The following is a 20,914-nucleotide window of genomic DNA, read 5'->3' as shown; positions in this document are numbered from 1 at the left end:
AAAAAAACTACTAGGGGATTTAATAACATTTCAGCCTATGCGATCTTTGATGTCATAAAATTCAATGTTTTGATGCTGCTGAAGAATGCACGTCATATATATCTGACAAAGTCAGACAAACAGCATCTGCTGGTCTCTTCTTTTCTTTTTTGCTCTGAGGTAATCTAAACCTTTTGGAGAGACCATTCCTGACCCATCTTGCCCCACCCCCATTCTCCCGCCCCCTACTTGACGTCGAGACTTGCAACAACAAACGGTCTGACCAATAGGAATCCCCAAAACTTCAGCAGGAGTAGAGTGGATAAAGCAAAACTAGCGGGTCAGAAAGGGGCCAGTGTGTGAATTTGAACACGCTGCGCTTTCCTCGTGTTATTTATCTGTTTGCGTCCCGATGCGTACTATATATGACGGACGACAAACGCACACTCGTGAATGTATCACTTCGGTCAGCCAGTCGGTGAAATCGCAAGAGAACTTTATATGCTTGGAGTCAGCGAGCACATTTGAACGTGAGTGTGAGAAGCGAGAGGACGAGCTCCTGAGTTCCTCACTTCTGCCCACAAGAAAGGCAGCGGTGGAAAGAGGAATCACCGTACTGTCACACGGACACCAACCGGGAAGATGGAGCGAACCAACCGTTTGCCGGAGATAGAACTTTTACCAAACCAGGCTCCTTAAAACAAACAAACAAACAAACAAACAAACAAATAACAACAACTATGGATTACACGAAAATCTTTATAGATTTACCGTAACTGTGGAAATATACTGTAACTGATCAGACCAGCACAAAAACGATTGTTTTCTTCTTTTGGATGGACCTTGCAATCTTGAACGTAAAGGAACGTCTTAATCATTCAATGCATGGTCTGAGCTGAGGGATTTTCCCTCACAAGCTGTAATGGAAAAATGAAATATGCGTGTTTAAAACGGACCTGACGCCAGCCAAACTTACCGCCTTCGACATGGCAAATTGTGCAAGTTTGGTTCGGGGTGCGTGCACACTTATTTGCCCTTTCGCTTGTGTGTTTGTGTGTTTTGCTTATTTTTCCATCGCAGCCCCCAACCACCACGGCCGTAGGTTGATCTGTTGGCAAGCGATATTGAACTGTCAGTCGGAGCCTGAGTGTCATTACGCCTATGATCAGTATTTGCACGCCTGTGACCCCATCCTTACCGGCCAGAGGAGGAAATGTCCCAGTCACTGCATCTCCTCGCTGGTTCAGTTAAACCTGACCAAAAACGGTCCGGCGCTGGAGGACTGCAGCTGCTCCTCGGACCCCCGCTGCCTTGAGACCAAACGAGCCATCGAGCCGTGCCTGCCAAAAACCAGCAGCATGGGCTGCACCGAAGCCCGGCGGCAGTGCGAGAGAGACAGCCAGTGCCGAAGCGCGATGGGCGAATATTTAATTCACTGCGGTAAACTGTTCAGCGGCTCCAGCTGCTCGAACCCTTGCCGCAATGTCATCGCGTACATGCGAAAACTACCCAAAGCGCAACTCTTGGATACTTGCGTCTGTGACGGATCCGAGCGCACTATCTGCGAGTTTATCAAAACTAGTATGAAAACCCTTTGCTTTGACTCTCCTCCCGTGGATGAAGAAGGCTCCAGTGGTTTGGACGATGATGAACAGGATGATGAGGATTATCCATTGGAGTCTGAGGCCAAGGGGAACACAGGTTCTGCTTATGTGGCATGTTCTGTTTTGACTGTGGTGGCATCCATTTTGGCTCTTGTGCCGCTTCCTTGATCACTTTGAAGTCGAGTTATTAATCTGCTCCTGCAGCTGTTCGGGAATAGTGCATTTTGTCGCCTGACGAATTCGTCTCCAAAGAGTAGGCTACAAGTTGAAGGGATGTTCCAGGTTCAGTACAAATTAAGCTCAATCGACAGCATTTGTGCTATGATATTGATTACCACAAAAATAAATTCAACTTGTCCCTTGTATATATATATATATAAAGAAAGAAAAAGAAGCAAAAATCGCAGTACAGTACAATGTAAGTCAATGGGGCCAGTCAATAAACGTTAAAATACACACCGCTTCAAAAGTATAGCCACAATATTGTGTTAACATGATTTTAGTGTGATAAAGTCACCTACTAACCTTAAGATGTGTATAGTTATATCCAGTATTACAATTTTGTTGTCATGACAACATAACACTGGTAAATTCTGTAATCTGGTAAACATTGTAACAGGTAAATCCCTGATTTTATTACACTAAAATCATGTTAACATGTATAATGTTTATGGCTTGTGGCTATACTTTTAAAACAATGTGTATTTTAACGTTTAAAGACTGGCCCCAAGTAAACGAGACACAAGTTGAAATAACTTCTGTGGGAATAAACACTATGCCCCAAATGCTGTCGATTGAGTTTAACTTGTATGGAGTCCGAAACATTCCCTAAGAGCTTTGCTTGACATTAAGATGTTGTTCATATCCTGAAATTGTCTCATTGTAAATGTGCTTTGATTCACTATGCAAATTTACCGCTGCAACACATTTGGCCCAGTTGAACCATGCCTTATCTAATGTACGTTTATCAATTATCAAGCTAAAATTCTTATTCTGAAGTCATTTAAGAGCAGGGATACAAGGTACTGTAAGTCAGTCAACTGCCTTAAACACCTTTTCCTATGTCAGATACTGTTTTTTTGTAAAAGACTCCACAACTCGATCAATCTTATTTCCATAAAAGATATAGAAATGTTTATTTTGTTACATAGACATTTGAACAAATCCATGTTTTGATTACGAAGCTGCGCACTGCCAATGTAAAACTAGATTTTTAAAACATGAAAAGTATTTTTTATAAAGTTACAAACGACCTTGCACAAGTAACCTCTGTATAAAGTGTTTTGAATGCTGGAATCAATAAAGAGTAGATCTCTATATTAGCTAGTATGCGAGTATTCTGTAGATTTGATACACCTTATGAAAATACCAGAGGTTCACCAGAGAAAACTTTATTTTTTATCAAGAGTAACATTCAAAACAAAGGGTGATTATTCCAGCTTTAAAGGGAAGTTAAATGTTGTAATGTTGGTGTAATTATTTTTCTTTTTAAGATATTGTACAGTGTACAGATTTCAGAGAAAATTTTAAATGTGTTATCAAAGATGAACTATTTACTGTGTAGAAATGTATAAATCCACTGTATGACTGCCTCGGTGATGTTCTTTTTATAGAAGGCATAAAAACTAAAGTACAAAGATTCAAACTGAGTATGTGTATGATTTACATATATATATATATATATTTGCTATATTTCATAGTGTCCTTGTGAAGTTACACCGCACTGACACCTAAGGCCATGCATGGGCTGCAATGCTAAATCTTGATTATGCTATAGCTATCTGAGCAGAGCTTTTCAGGAACAGATTAAGTATCACACACAGAAGGAGCTTGAGGTGCTGACACGCGACTTAGCCAATAGAAGTGTTTGCTGAAGGCATTAACTCTGATATTTAGATATCTTTAGAATGTGAACACAAAAGCAAGTGGCTTTTTCCTGGGGTGTCCGTGTTACTTCTGGGCCAAGACAGACAGAGGTTTATTTATTTTTCAGTCTTGTTTGCTTAAAGGCCTATGTCAGCACGCCACTACCGTAAATAAAGGAGTTTGGTTCTTTCTAAATTGACAGAGAGAGACAGTAGCGGAACAACATGCATTGCAAATTGATTATCTTGTAACTACTTCTATATTTTGCACTTAAAGAATATTCTGGGTTCAATACAAGTTAAGCTCAATCGACAGCATTTGTGGCATAATATTGATTACAACAAAAATTAATTCTGAATTGCCCTCCTTTTCTTTAAAAAAGCAAAAATCTGGGTTCCAGTGAGGCACCTACAATGGAAGTGAATCCATAAACGTCAAAATACTCACTGTTTTAAAAGTATAGCCACAAAACATAAACAATATGCGTGTAAACATGATTTTAATGTGATAAAATCGCTTACTAAGCTTATCTGTGTAAAGTTATATCCAATTTTACAACTTCATTGCCATGATGATGTAATGTCAACAACTTTTTATGACTGAAACAACTTTACAGCTCAAATAACACATGGGTTTTAACAGAAGAATTAATGTAAGTGCTTTTGTAAAATTATAAGCTTCATATTTCTGCCTTTAAACCCTCCAAAAATTGGCCCCATTCACTTTCATTGTAAGTGCCTCACTGTAACCTCCATTTTTGCTTTTTTTTTTTTTTTTAAGAAAAGTAATTATGCCACAAATGCAGTTGATTGAGCTTAACTTGTATTGAACATGGAATATTTCTTTAAAATGGATTGATCTTTTTAGATACTAAAATGGAAAACCATCAGACATTTGCTCTTGGAAGGGTGTGGTCTCAGGTGGAAATAAAGTTAACATTAACATTTTCGTGTCTGGATGTGTTTTTCTTTAATTATTTTTTTTTTAAAGCATATATATTATCTGTAGCATGCCAGTCAGCTGAAGTGATAATTAATTACACTTATGAAGAAAGACTGTTGTTAAAAGCACATGTCTGGTAAAAAGCAAATCACATCAAACCAACATCCAAGTTTATCTTCTTGAAAATTATAGTGAAATTTGCTGAGAGTTGAATTAGTGAAGAATTGCTTACTACTACCGTCATTTTTACATAAACACATTAATAAAAAATAATTTGCATATTTAAACAGTTCAACTTTTAAAAAAGTAATTTGTAAAGGTCAACTTTTTACAGTGTTACCAAACTTACACTGTAAACCATTTAAAAAAATGTACCATACTATAATATGTTCTAAATGTTACCTTACGGCATGTATTTTACTTTTATGGCCATTCTATACGCTAGTTTTAGAAAGCGCAGATATTTTTGACTCTGTATAATCTAATGGCTTGCTTGATTGTTGATAAATGTTTGCCACAAAGGGAAAATTACATGTCTTCATGTTTTCCATCAGGGGCTTGAAGGTGCATTTTTTTAAATACACTGTATATTTTTCTAACAAACTCTCAAGATATTTGGATGTTGCCTCCATGTAATTTAAACATGTTCAGCTAGGCCTTTTTCTGTCTCTCCACTCCATGCTGTTAAAACCCACCACTCTTCATTCTCCCACCCTTGTCACCGGGGTCTTCAAATGGGGGCGATGGTTGCAAAATGTTTTATTAGAGTGGGGACAAGGGCCCTTCAGCTGGCTAAATGGAGAAATCGAGTGGCACTTTTGTCATGGTAATGTTAAGCACATAAAAGTTCAGCAGCAAAATGTTCATGCACTTCATTCCTCTAGCTCTAGCTGACACCTCTTCAGAGCTGAACCACAGGGTAGCATGTGGGAAAGATCCACTGGCCCCCAGTCCTCATACTCTACTGCTGCCTATATACTCCCTCAAGCATTGGGGGGTAGTTGAAGACCCTATTTTTTTCCTTGAAGCTCTCTTGCGGTCAGTCTCAGTTTGTGCAATAGAGCCCAGCATGTGCTGTATGAAATAATGAGAGGGCTCTTAGAATGGGCAATAGAATGGAACAATTGAAATCAAGAAACTAAACTAGTCATATCAGTGTGGCCTGTTTGATTAAAAGATGAATTTTTCCTGTAACTCTCCTGGAGAGGTATTGTGGGTGGAAGTGCAGAGGAGAGATGGATCGAGAGTGCTGCCATGGCAGTGTATTTCAGAGTAAAAATGCGTTTCCAATTGATGCCTTTATGCAAAGAATAATCAATTTAGTGTGTGTATTGAAGTGGGATGTTAGGATTTATGTGAGCAACCGTGACAGCTATTCAGTTTAATTAAATGAAAATGACAACTGACAATAAAACAAATTAAGAGTATCATGATGTTTTGTTAGACTATCAGCCCAAAGTCCCTTCTGAAAAAGTAAAAAGGCGAAAGAAAGAAAATTGACTTTAGTAAGCACAGTAAAAGTTTTATGAGATATTTCAGTTTCGTTGTGTAGTCACTCCCACCAAATGTCGATGCAGCTTTCTGTTTTAACAAAACTTCAAGAAAATTGTACCATTGCATTACCTTACATTAGTTCTTCTGGATAATGAACCACTTGTTGGGCCATACACTTCACTTGCTGTGTTTTCAATTATCTCCTGGCACTTTAGGAAAAAGAAATGTGTTTCGTGTCCAAGAAAAATGGGGGAAACTACAGGAAACGTCACAGCAGGGCTTTCAGCAAAATTTCGCAACTGTTCCTTTGCCCATAAATTTTGATACTTTCAATACTTTTGTCAAAGTGTAGGTTAGACTAATGTTGTCAAACTCTGAGAAATTATGTGGTAAGTGATGAGACATGTAGACAGTTGGTATGGCTGAGCCTGGGCTATAAGCATTGAAACGGAAAGCTCATTGGGTAGGATTTATACTAATCCTTTAAAGTTAGGACATGGTATTTAATAGTGAGAATGCTATTAGCCTGTAGACTTATTCCTAATTACAGTTTTATTCTAAATGGTAAGACAAGTGTGCACTGGTCCTAAAACACATGATTTTTATTTTTGTCTTTTCTATTCATTTTGGTTTTTCCATTCTTTGGCCATTAGGGAAAAAACAGATTTTTTTCTTCACCTAGCTGCCACTTTGATTTCATCATGGAAGACTTTTGTTGAGTTCACAGCTCTTTGAAACGAGTAAAAGGATCTCAATCCTTACTCGCTAGAGGGGTCTGCTTCTTTTGCCTGAGTGCAAAAGCTCAGGATTAAACCGGCCACAAAGAGATCACTTACCTGAGAGTTTGCTTAGAGCAGCTCTCAAATCTTGCATGCCATATATGGTGCAATAGAGAAAGCTCAATGTCCCATTCTTGTATTGTTAGAGCTACTGGAAAAAGTGTACCAGTGTTATTGATTGATAGTATTTGTTAGTGATAGTGTAAACATTGATGTGCGATTTGTTGAAAGTGAGGCGTTCTTGATCTTTCCAGATGGAGATAAGCAATAACATTTTGAAATGCTATTGCCATAGTTGGTCACTGTTGGTAGTATGTACACTGAGTTGAAGATTCACAGCTTATTGTTTAGGGCTATGCAGCAGCATGATAACATTTTGACCAATTGAAATGACAATACTTACAGCAGGTGCTTCTTTTAATGCTGTACAATATAAGTAAAGATTGTGGACCATTTTTGGTCATCTTTAAAAAGTAATAAAAAAATAATTGGTCCCAATATGGTGTCTTTAACCACTGTGTACTTAAGCATTTGATACAAAGTACTTATTATGTACATATGTGTTGTTGCATTGTATTTACATTTAAAGTACCTGCATTTAATTACATTTGTAGTTACACTGTTAACCTTACCCAAAACCTTAACCTAACTACTCCTAAACCTACCCATACCTCAACTTCAGTAGCAGCAAATGTGAATCTTGTGAGAATTTTGCAGGACAACATGTAGTTACACAGTAAATACATAGTATTGTATGTATTTTAATGTTGGTACATAGTAATTAAAGACACCTAATATAAAGTGGGACCAAATTATTTACCCACCTTTAAAAACCATTATAACTTTTTTCCCCCATGGAGCACAAAATTAAGGGCGATAAAAAGGACCAAAATTACTAAATAAAGAATCACAAAAGTGGTCCATCTGACTCATATGCCACATTTCAAGTCTTCAGAAGCCATACTCTATGAAAGAGATTTTGTGAGGAACAGGCTGAAATGTAAGTTGTTCCGTTTTGGTCATTTTGGACCTTGACAGCCTCAGTCCTCATTCATTTTTAAAATAGATGAAAAAAGTGGCCTGAATATTTTGTGTTCCATGGAAGAATGTCATAAACATTTGTAACGACATGATGGCGAGTAAATAGTGACAGTATTAAAATTTTTTGGTGAACTATTTATTTAAGACATCCATGTGGGTTGGCATCTCAAATTACATAACAATGCGGTATTACATGGACAAGGTTCAATGTCAATAAATTAAAGGAATATTTTACCCAAAAAAGAAAATTCATCATTTATTCACCCTTATGTAGTTCAAAACCCAAATTACTTTCTTTCTTAAACAGAACACAAAAGAAGACAATGCAATGAATATCCCTGTCCATCTTTCAAATACAGTTGTGGTTAATAGTGACTTACTTTAGAGCTTAAAAAAGCACCCAAAAGTATCACTGAAAAGTAGTCCATGCGAGTTGTCTTCTAGGTCATGCGATAGGACATGCGATAGGGTTGGTGAGAATCACTCTATAATTTAAGTAATTTTTCAATGAAAATCTTGACGTCTGTTGCTCGTTCACAGTGCACCACATGTTCACGCAAGAACTCGTGTTTTTCTGGCGCTAAACCATGCATATTCTTGTGTTAATGAAGTCACATGGGTTTGGAACAACATGACATTTTTGGGTGAACTATTCCTTTAAAGCTGAGGTCTTGAGAAGCAAAAGTAATTCATGCCTGCTGTGACAGTTGGCGCTAGGTGAGTGTAGCAGCAGAAATTCTAACACTCATGAGGGAATAATGGCAGATGAAGGAAAAGTTTGGCCGCTTGTTTTCACTCAGGAGGATAATGAGGTGATGGAGGGAGAAGTGTTGTTAACTAGAGCAGAGCATAGCCCATTTTTTGTACCAACAGCCATAAAATCCATCTGACAGGCAGCGCAGGAGAGGGAAACACACACGGGTGGAGAAGCCCCCAAACTGGGTAGAAGAAAAGGAATGCTGGTATAGTGGTTCCAGGGAATGAGAATCAGCAATAAAGCTGTAACAGACTGCAATCTTTGTGTTTGAGAAACAACATTTTCAAAGCAGAAAACAGGCATTAGTGTATGGCGCACATTCTCTCCTGGATCCCTCCTAAATTCCTCTGTCATCATGGGATTCAGATAAATAAAACGGAACTATTTTGTTTTGCAGACATGAACATCAAACAATTAAAGGTGTTGCAAGCAATGTTAGCCATTGTAGAACTACTCATATATGCACGTGTTGTGAATGTGCAAAATGACTGACAGACATAAAGCCCTCAACCTGCCGTGAATCACATTTTTGTTTGCTGATTACAGATCGACTATAGCGCTGTCACAGAGGTGTGATATTTCAGGACTCCTAATTCAGTGATCTGTTAGGTAATAGGGACATTTTCTAAGTGCTATTCCGTATAAAAATTGCTTACAGCACCTTAAAGTGATAGTTCACCCAAAAATGTGAATTCTCTCATCATTTAGGCTCCTCACCCTCATGCCATCCCAGATGTGTATGACTTTCTTTCTTCTACAGAACACAAAGATACTTGTACTTTCTTGTTTTGATTTTTTCAAAACTCCCCCCCACCCCCCCTGGAATCTACACCCTTGTCCAGATGACTCCAGTGGCTAAATTCATGTCTTCTGAAGCGATATAATAGGTGCATGTGTATACAGATTCAATATTTAAGTCTTTTTTTTTTTTTTTTTTACTATAAATAACTATAAATCAGAATGTGAAAGTGGAGATTTATAGTTAAAAACAATTTAAATTTTGATCTGTTTCTCACCCAAAGTGACTGCATCACTTCGGAAGGCATATTAAACCACTGGAGTCATATGGATTACTTTTATGCTGCCTTTATGTCACTTTTTGGAGCTTGAAAGGTCTGGTCACCATTCACTTGCACTGTAAGGAACACCAGAGCTGAGATATTCTTCTAAAAATCTTTGTTTGTGTTCAGCCGTAAAAAGAATGTCGTACACATCTGGATGGCATGAGAGTGAGTAAATGATGAAAGAATTTTCATTTTTAGGTGAACTATCCCTTTAAATGCTCAAGTGAAATAAGCTGAATTGGAATTTGACCACCAACCCTACACCTGATTCTCAGCATTTCCTAACCCTTCATAACCTCTTCTCACCACACAAACCTGACCTGGTATTCAAATGATCAGGCATAACATGGTCTGCTCTAAATTGTTGGCAGCATACAGCTGTTTAAGATACACGCTTGCACCCACAGAAGCAGGAGTCATCATCTGGCTTCTTTATCCAACCACAGGACAAATAAACTATCCCACAAACACAAGCAAAACACAAGCACATGTCGAAGGAGAAAGCAAGGAAGGACACAGAGACTGAGCAAATGAAGAGGCCGTGGGCAAAAAAAGGAAAAGAGGCAGTGTGTGGGGGGGTCAGGTTTTGCCTACACAAGGATAGTAAAACCTGAAATCACTTACATTGTGGGGTCCAGTCAACGGTCCCCACAAATTAAACTAATAAACATTAATAAACATTGTAAATAATGTTTTTTTGTTTTTTAAAGACAAAACGGTTTCTGTGAGGGTTAGGTTTACGGGTAAAGTTAGGGTATAGTTAATATCATTAGCTCAGTATATGAACAATTGAAGTTAATAGAAAGTCCCCACCTTGAAAGAAAAACAATATGTGGGTGTTTTGCTTAACACTGACCAAGAATGCGTCATTTCTCACTTACAACCACACAATATCTCATTCTGACTTATCGCTGCCCGTTATGTCTATTTACCAACACTACTATACTATACTATAGCTAAGAGTCTTCTTGAGAGTATATCCTTGTGTCTAAAAATAGAAGAAACTTTTAAAAAATGAGCGTGGATGGGATAAATCGATGTAGAAGAGAGTCAGAAAGAAGAAGAAAACTTGCTGATATGGGCATTGCTTAATTTCCACGGTCACAGGGCAGCTGTGAGGAGCAGCCTGCTGTGGAGGGCCATTTCAACTCCAATGGCTCCACTGACCCTGAAGAGCAACCCAGTCTTTATCTCAGCTTCACTCCTATTGAAAGAGGTGACTGGCAGGATTTATAGGGCCGATTTAAAGAAACAAGTCATTAATGGCAGTTTCCTATTGATCATCCCCCTGCCTCAAGAGTGTTGGTGTGTAGTTTTAGGGATTTAACTCCTGAGGAGATGAAAGTAAACAAGATGTTTGAGGAACACTGTTGAAGGAAAGGAAGGCCAGGACTGCACAGTGAATGAGACAGCAGCTATATGTTTACATTTTTAAAATCAGGTTTATTAATTACATTTGGTCAGTTTTGTCAGTAAAATAAAATTTTTTTTTTTAACAGAAATGTGTGTCCTTAGCAATAAGGCACTCAAGGCTGTGCTATATTATATGTTTATACTGTATATAATATATAAACACAATAGCACAAATACAGATATAAATATATAATTTATATAATTTATGTATATATGTATATACATTTTAAATGTATTGTAGTTTATAATTTTTATTTTGGATTGCATTTCAAAAATATTACCAAAATAGATTTTATAAACTAAATATATGCAAATTTACATTACATACAAATGTCAGATGAATCATTCCTAAACACTGAAGGGTTTCTGGAACATTCCATACTCATCTATACTTTCCAAACTTGAAAGTTCTCATCCCAGTGCTGTTAGATTACAGAGTAGGTTACCAACACTAGATTGGACCTTTAATTTACATGTTAACCTATAAATTCTCACAAATGCCAAATAAATGTAAATTCCACCATACAGCCTATATTTATCTTCTAAGACCACTACAAATTCACCCCAGAGCTCAATCATTATTTTCTTTGTACCATTTCTTTCTTTTTTTTTTTTTTTCTTTTTTTTTTCTTTTTTGTGGTATAGCTACAAATACTACAGAGGGAAATTATCTGTATGTTGGCATGTTAGAATAAGATCAGGATTTCACTACTCAAGTTATGTTGAAGGTGGTATGAACTGAACATATCAGAGCTGTGGTTAAAGAATCTGGTAGAAGTCTATTTCAAGTGAGTATTTGTATTTTCATTGAGATATCTTAAGCTACCCACTCAAAATGTTGTGTTAACTTCCCAGGAAACCTATAAACCTTGTTTTAAAGCAAGCGATAATGCTTTATAGCCAGACGTCTCAAACACGCCGCATCAAGTCATGAGTGCACTCAGCAGCGGTCACCATGAATTACAAAACAGAGCAACATCGAAGGATTAACTAAGTGCAATATCAATCAAAGGCAATAAAATGAAGAACACAAACAGAGAGGGGGGAAGGAGTGAAGAAAAGCTTGAACAGAATAAATAATGAAGCCTTAGTAAGGGAGTTGTTAAGAGTTAATAGTCTCTCAGAACCTGAATGGGGGCTGAGGGTCTCACTCTATTAAGTCGACCCCCAGGGCCATGGGCCAAATTGCACCCAGTTGTTGTCCTGAAAGAATTCATCCTTCACACATCCATTTCCCCCATTATGTTGCCTCTTTTCATGGCAAAGGCAATGCCAAAGTACCCATGCTTTGTGTTACTGACTTGGTACAATCCAAGAGAGAGTGTTTAAGTGAGAGAAAGAGTGCAGAGGGGTTATAAATATGTTAAATTGGTGTGCAAGTTTAAGTGGCTTTGTATAGCAATCACAAACAGGCCCTCAGCATAATGAATGAATTCAGTGCAGATGTATAGATATAATTTTACCACAAATCCAAAAAGAGGCACTGAATAAATATCAAAAAGGAATTATTTTCGCAGTTCATTTTAATTATTTGGTATGAAAAAAAAAAAAGCATTATGTGTGTTGGTGGTTCATTATCAACATGCCTCAGGGTTGCATGCATAGTTCTCAAGCTCCCTTTAGTCTCTTATTTATATAGGAATTTCCTGTATTTAAGATATGTGAAATTAGAAAATGGAGGAAACTCCCTTTAAGGCTTGTCTGAGGTCTGTTGTCTGGGCCACCTTCGTCCTTCATTCCCTAGAAATATAGACTCTGCTTCTACATACATAACAGAAAATCCCCTAAGTTTATGGCACAAACTTTCACACCCAAATTTACACCAATTTATAAACCAAATAGTTCAGACCCGAAATTCTGATTGGAAGAGCCATGTTCTAAGCCATTAAAATTACTATAAACACACTCAGCAAATGTCTGTGTTGCTTGGCAACCACAACAGCCTACAGTTAGGATACCAAACTATATTACAGTATATGGAAGAAGAATTGTTTTTCCAGATTATTGTTATTAATAAATGTAATTTTGGTGTCTTTTATCATATTGCTGTTTTATCAAACCAATAAGCCACTCAAGTTTGTGTTACAGTGATTTTACCACATGTAACATCACTTTCCTGTAATAAAATCAATGTAATGCATAGCTTCTTGTGGCTTATTGCTTCAATTTACTCCAGATATGTAGTTTAGATTCCATTTATTTTTGTTGAAGACTTTAATAAAGTAACATATACAGAGACCAAGTTTTTTATAAAGTACTTAACAAGTAGTTTTCTGAGCAAAAAACAAAATAACTCTCTCTGGTAACAGCTGCACCAGGGTTCTTCAGTATATTATGGTACATCAGGGTTTTTTGGTGGACAGAAAGAGAGGCAGGAAGTTAAAGATCAAGTAGCTAGAGAAAAAAAGAAGACATAAGAGCTTTGGCAGCCGTGGGCAATGAAAATCGCCAGAAACCCAAGCTAGAAATGAGAAGAGCGATACCTCGCTCTTGGACCAGCTGCCTTGAATCAGACCTGCTCCCAATGGGCAACAACTGCAGCAGAGCAGGGTCAAATATTCCCTCCATCCTTCCTCACAGACACATATATGGACCTCTTCACTGTTTTTTCCTCCCCCTCCTCCTCCTTCTAAAGCAGGAACCAAAATAACACCCTATTTGAGCTCTCGCTCTCTCTACATGTCCCCCTTTTTCTTTCATAATCACTTTATTTGTTTATTTGTATGCTTTCATAAACTTCATCAACTTGTTAAAAGTCATTCCTTCCTTCCTTCCTTCCTTCCTTCTTTGCTTCCTTGCTTCCTTCCTTCCTTCAATCCTTCCTGCCTTCTCCCTTTATTTGTATGCTTTCATAAACTTCATTAACTTGTTAAAAGTCCTTCCTTTCTTCCTTCCTTCCTTCTTTGCTTCCTTGCTTCCTTCCTTCCTTCCTTCAATCCTTCTCCCTTTATTTGTTTATTTGTATGCTTTTATATACTTCCAGCAACTTGATAAAAGACCTTCCTTCCTTCCTTCCTTCCTTTCTTTATTTGTTTATTTTTCTGCTTTCATAAATTCCACCAACTTTTTAAAACCTTCCTTCAAACATGCTCGCACAGCTTGTTGTTTTTTCTGTTATCTTACAGCCCTGGCCTATTGGCTTGGCTAAGAGAATACACTTGTACTTTGTAGCCTAACAAAAACAGAGGAAACAACAGCTGTTGCTTTCACAGAAAAGTTTTTCACTGCCTGACTCTGCCAAAGATTGGTGAAAGTTAAAAGGGATTGGTTGCCAAGGAAACAACTCTCACCCCTCCTCCCCAGTCTCATATACCCACACTCACTCTTCCTGAATGGGTATTGGTTTACAGCCCATATTGGGCGGCATGAGAGCAGATATTTGGCCTGGATCCTCCAGCCATCATTATGGCACCTTGATGAAGGACGAAGGAGGAATCCGACACAATTATTTCTCTTCTGACCCTGCTCGCTCAACACACTTGATGAGCGGGTGGGGGGAAAATGAAGAATTTTAATCAGAGATTCCTGACATCCTGCTCAGGGCTCTGTTCGCAGGGATTTAACTGGACAACGGTTTTGAGCCAGGTGTGTGTGTCCTGTGTCTCTGGACATCTTCCAGTGCCAGTGCAGCTTTATTAAATTGTTTCAAATTACAGCAGGTTAGCCCAGTATGAATAAGTGCAAGCCCAATTTGATGAATGATGTAGTGTTGGGTTTGAGTCCACCTTAGTCGAGTCCGAGTCAAGTCCAAGTCTTTAAACAATCGTGTCCGAGTTGAGTCCGAGTCCAAAAGGGGCTAAGTATAAAAAAATTGATATTTGCTTGAGCAGCAGCCGCGTTGGTCTGCAATCAGTCTGAAATCTTTAAATACAAACCAAAGAAAATTTCATATAGCTCTTCTTTATCCGCAAAAACATGGAGAATATTAATTTTGAGTCATACATTTAATAGAATTGTCCTTCAGAAGTGTCAGAGATGTAGGCTAAAAAAAGATGTGCATAAGTTACCCGGTGGTTTACAATAAAAATAAAAAAATAAAAAAGTCATAACCAACTAAATTCCTCTCGTAACATGAAGTTTAGCTTCATACACAAACCCTTTCATCGAATAATACATTTATTTTATAGTCTATAATTAAATTATAAACAAAACATTTCACTGCCCAAAATATCCTAATATTTTATTGTGCATAGTTGAATGTTGTGAATGGTGGACAAATGCTGTAAAAGAATGTATTTTTAGCAGCTCGTCAATGCTTTGAAAATAGTCAATCAATAATAAATAGGTGCTGTTTATCTGTTTAGAGTTGCTGTCTGCTTTAGCAATAACGCTTTTTTTTCCCCGACTATTTAAAAATTTACACAGTTAATTAATCAAGTTATTATGGACCAGTTTAAACTAACAACACTGCGTGGACCACAAGAGACTACAGAAGCATGACTACAGATACATTACACCTAAAAATACTTATCCAATATTAATACTATTTTTATGTATTTTTATTTCAATATGCTGTTTTTAGTAAACTGTGAGAGACATGATGTGGGTGACTTGACTCAATGAAGTTCTTGATTTCATGTTTTTAACCACGATGAAACCGCAATGCGAGCACCATCTTGGCTGCACAAACGGCACACGCAATTTTACCAGTTGTCAGGTCCCGTGTCGTGTGAAACTGCCTTGTTTAGTTTCTATTACATTGAATACATATCTGTCTTTATGTTTTCGTCATCCCAGCCACCTCGGTAGTCGATGTTATACAGTAGTCTCTGTAGCATTCAAGTGTATTGGTTGACTAATGAGTGTGCCTGTGCACATGCGTATGTGTGTGTGCGTGTTTGCTTAAACACAGTGAAACAACTCTGGCTACGTCTATGACTTCAGGGGCTGATAAAGCTGCATGCAGACAGAGATGTGTTCATTCATTTCTATTTTGTAATATTTTTTTTTTCATTGCATCACAAATGTCATGGAATCAGCTGGACTCGGAAAAAAATCCCGAGTCCCAAAGGCTCAAGTCCGAGTCCAGTTTGAGTAAAAATGCATCCGAGTCTGTGACAAATCCAAGTCCATTAAAATTGGACTTGTGACTCGGACTCGAGTCCGAGTCCAAACTTGAGTACCCCAACTCCAGAATGCTGTTTCAAGGGATAAAAAAGGGGAAACAATTCTAAATATTAGTCCATTCATACCATTGCAGGAAAAGTATGTGAACCCTTTTTACTGCTTCTTGTGAATAGCAAACTGAACATTTGTGAGTGATTTCTGACTACAAGTAGCTTTTGGAGAAGTCCTTAGAGATTCACATGTTAAGCTCACCTAGAACACATCTTAAATATCTTTCAGTCTTCAATTTTGGAGATTGAGATAAGCATACTGTTTAAAATGAGGAGAATTATGTAACCAAGGCCATTTTTAGGCACTTGTACAACATTTATCTGAAAACAATGTTAACCTAAAAATGTGCTTCATATTTTAACATCTAAATTAACTGGTTTAATTCAAGTCAAAAATGCTATTTACACCAATTGAATCAACCTGAATACGTTAGATTACACCAACAAAACACATTTCAAGGGTTAGATCAGGTAGAAATAGTTCCTTAAGGCTGATTTATACTAGTAGCCTATGCAGTAACCTGACATCCACCTCTTCAAAAATGTAACCAAGTGTCAGGTTGACCCAGACCACAACAGCTGTGATTGGTCCGCTTTGTAACCAGAGACCGACCCCATGGATGATAAAAAGATTTGAGATAGCATCACATTTTCTACAAGATTATTTTAATATCTATGTACAGTGTCAATTGATTTGATTTTGTTTAGTTTTTCGGGAGCATCTGCTGTTTTTTTATATTCTGTTTATGTTTCATCAAGTTACAAGTGAAAACATGACAAAAGCCACATCTGTTTACAACTAATAAACTCTGTGCTTGTTCTCTGGACTTTTGCTTGTTATATATTTAGTTTGTGAAAGAAACAATATTTGTGGTATTCTATTTGAGACCTCTCTGATCTGTATGATGTTTTGATAATATGTTTGACATTATGGTGTGCAGTAAATTATTAAAAGATAAAGTTATTAACTTAAAAGATTAAGTTATTAAAAATGGAACACTTCTAATTTGTCAGCAAATTAAAAAGCACCTTTTCAGAGTTGACTATATTGTCTTTACACATTATGAAGTCCAGCTTCTAAGCTTTAAAACAACACCCATTTTGTTTTGGACAAGCGAGTAGTTATATATTAATTTGATTAATTTTGTCAGCACGAAGTGTCAAAATATGCCAACATATTTTTTTTTCAAGTGACTTCAAAGCAAGCATATCATTTATGTCTGACTGGTTTTCTATTTGCATGGCAGGCAACATGTAGAATGAATAATATGTACCTAATTACTAAATTCTTTTATAAACTTGTTTTTAATACTACAATAATGTAATAAATATTTTTGAATCCACACATTCATTTGCCTTGTTTTTTTAATTAAATTTATAGTTTTTTCAGAAATGAACAGAAGTATAATCCTGTGTCTGTAAGGTGACAATCACAGGTCAACAGTTTTTACAATTTATATCCAGTCTTAATATCTTCTTAATATCTTAGGATCACAGTGGATACATTCTCATGCTGTTGGGAAGCTGGCAAAAATGTATGATTATATTAGCCCTCATCCAACGATTAATTAGTCATTCATAATAAATGACTGGGCTTAAATTCAACATTAGTATTCAAATTTGTTGACGCATAGCACATTTGTAAGACCAATTATATCTGTGTAAAGACTTCAGCTTGTCAATCTCCGGTTCCCTAAGGATGAGAATGGTGTTTATTAATGGCACAAGACAGGCCCAAGAACATTACAACAATTACAGATTTTAATGATGGGACCTTTCTGTTGCAATAACAATCTGGACACATGTATTTCATGGTAAAAATTTAAACTTTGTTGTGCTCTGTATGTCACAGTCAGTTTTGTTTTTCATAAAAGTTTTCCTTTCATCTTTTGAAAGATTTAGAGACCATGACATCCTACAAATATTTCTCAAGTAAAAAAGTGTCTCATTTAGTTCTCATTTAGCAATTAGGAGTCTGCAAATAATTTTTAATTTGCATGTGTTACTGTCTCTCCTGGTTTAGTTGTGGGACAAACCACAGCACACAATCACATCTCATGTTGTTATTTAACTTCTGACAAATGCTATGAGCAGGAATGATATATTCAAGACAGACCTCGGTAAACCTTACGATGCATTGGACCTTTTTCACAGACTGTGATGGCGCATTTCCACCTTATTTCGCAGCATAAATCAAACCTTTTTATATTTTCACATTTTTAATGATGTAATATAAATATATAAAATTATTTTTTGTGTTATAGTACCCTGACATTAATTTTTCAAAATCTTCAACACTATTGCCATGGGGTTTCAAATTTTTATTTTACTGTTGGAGCAATTGTGAACATAAAAGCAATATTTGCTGTAGTCTCCCATTCACCAATATAGAAGTTTATCACAACATACTGTAGTTTACTTCCATGTTTCAACCCCCGGAAAAGTGAAAATGGTCTGTTCCTAGCCCCCAATGCACATTATTCTTATTCTTATTAATGTTTAGAGCTGTAAGCCAAAACAATGGGCCTCAAGCCACTCTCTTTTATTTCATTTAAATTCTCACAAAGTAACATTTGCAATATTTGTGAGAGCAACTGAGTGTTACGCTCTCACACATTACATTCACTAAGGAATAATGCCATCACAAGTAAAATCCAGTTCATCCTCTTTCAAAAAGCAAGAGTGCAAAATTACATTTGATTAGAGGCACGTTTATGTATGCATAACCTTTCTCTCAGTTCTTTAAAAGATCTTAATATTGATCATCCTCTCAAGATGAGTTGCTTTTGTTATGAAATGGACCAAAGAGAGAGTAAGGACCTGCTGAAACTGTAAAAAGCATCTACAATTCCTCAGGGGATTATATCCCATTTATTGCTACTGTAGTATGACCTCTGTGTTTAAAAAAAAAAAATAACAGCTGAACCTCATTTCACAGAGAAGCCAATATTCCATTGTGATGCTCCCTAACATTTTTTAAGAAGTTGCCCTTTCAGCTGATCTGGAACCAGCTTAGTGTTTCTCCTCTAACAGTGAAGTTTAGTGTTTCTGGATCAGCACAAAAGCCTTCCAATTTGGGTGCCACAGGGGATGTTAGGCCATGTGAATTTGAACTTATGATTATATGTGTCATGCTTTAGAAAACATGTTCATCTGCCTAGTGGAACATCACACGGCTCATTCTTTTTCCTCAGGTGTTAACTCGATGTTATGAGTCTGTAAAAATTATTTATTAGAGCAATGACACTGATTAATTGAGCAGAACTAACTGTTGTATAATTAGAAGAGCTATAAAAAATAACATATAAATGTACACAATTAATTTAAAATATTTAACGTACATTTTTTCAAATGCGATTAATGCATTTACCAATTTGACATTTTATTCAGCTCTGAGTTATAAACACTGGTTTGAATAGGATGGAACCTTTGCTATCTGTCAGGGGACATTATTACACTAACGCACACACCACAAACAAACACACAACAGCGATTCAATGTGTTTGTCAACAATGATCAAGTGATGGAAAAAGAACCTCTTACAAAATAAACCCAGATGGAACTTTCGCCAAAAAAGAAAATACTTTTCGTCCTTTGTAAGGCGATATTTAACTGCCACAGTAGCATGTCAGTTCTTAACAATCAGCTAAAATCCAACCACATGAGACATGGCACTGATGAGAGTTGGACTTGTCCCATGGAAGGTCTGTCGATGTGGCGCTCAAAGTTTAAACAATTTTAACTTTGACCCAATTGCCGCTGATCTTGTCAGCTAATGATTACCGGACAATTCAGATGAAGTATCATTATGTGGGCAGTGCCAGCACTCAAAGCAGAAAAAGATGGTATTAGATATGGCACAAGCTGTAAGAGTAGTATGGGTAGTATAACATTCCTTACTCAGCCGTTCTCTGTAGTGCTTTTCATGTAGAGTTCAAACTTCAAAGTATCGTTTGACATTGGCGTTGAGTGGTGTGTTGACCCCCTGATGCAAATTATGTGAATGCTGCATCACAATTGCTGAAGCAAAGTGGATAGCCACCAGAAGTGGAAAGTAACGAATTACAAGTACTCTCATTACAGTACTTTTCTACTTTTTTAAGTATAAATTAATAATAGTAAGTATTCAACTTAGCTACATTTATTTTTCACCACAATTACAAAGTACAAAAAATACATAATATTTCAGAATTTTTGGGAAGTTTTTTGGGAAGAAGAAATCGGCAAGTTATAAGTGCTAAATCTGTTTATAAACTAAAACGTGCTGTGCGCGGCACGATGGAAGCCCACAGGGCACCGCATCATGAGCACAGCAGCTTGCATAAACTGCCACCGGTGTCCTCTCTTCTCTAGCTTTTCAAGACTTTCTGCCCTGTCACTATACAAGAACTGTAATACTGTGATTTTCTGCATATTTCAGTTTATTCTGGAAAGGAACCGTTCATTTAGGTACGAGGGAACCATCTGAACACGTTTAACCACTGATCAAAGTTCACTTGTTTTTAAGGTAGGCAATGTTTTAACTGTGTCAAATATTAACATATCAATGTAGTTTGACATATATGTGGGGATATCTTGTTTACTTGCTACTAAATGTCTAAAACAAACTTTTTAAATACCCTAGAAAGATACAATGCCAATAGTGTCTGAAATTAATGGGGACTCTGGGCAAAAATGCCACCGAAATTGACAAAAATATCCCCGAAATTCAAAATATGGGGGCAAAAAATGCCCATGCAACGAGTTCCAGTGTTTTATTAATAATATCTGATATAGTTACAATTACACACACTACCGGTCAAAAGTTTTGAAACACTTGACTGAAATGTTTCTCATGATCTTAAAAATCTTTTGATCT

At 36.9% G+C, this 20,914-nt stretch overlaps 1 protein-coding gene across 1 annotated transcript; it reads left to right on the top strand.

Annotated features, from left to right (window-relative positions):
- Positions 1 to 297: 297 nt before the first annotated feature.
- LOC127424707 (growth arrest-specific protein 1-like) lies at positions 298 to 3,222 on the top strand. The gene has a single exon (XM_051670113.1). The coding sequence runs from the start codon at positions 966 to 968 to the stop codon at positions 1,749 to 1,751; it is 786 nt and encodes a 261-aa protein (XP_051526073.1). The 5' UTR covers positions 298 to 965; the 3' UTR covers positions 1,752 to 3,222.
- The last annotated feature ends 17,692 nt before the right edge of the window (positions 3,223 to 20,914 follow it).

Source organism: Myxocyprinus asiaticus, chromosome 3 (assembly GCF_019703515.2).
Source record: "Myxocyprinus asiaticus isolate MX2 ecotype Aquarium Trade chromosome 3, UBuf_Myxa_2, whole genome shotgun sequence".
NCBI lineage: Eukaryota > Metazoa > Chordata > Actinopteri > Cypriniformes > Catostomidae > Myxocyprinus > Myxocyprinus asiaticus.
Note: the sequence above shows the minus strand (reverse complement) of the source record. Positions and strands in the feature narration are given on the sequence as shown.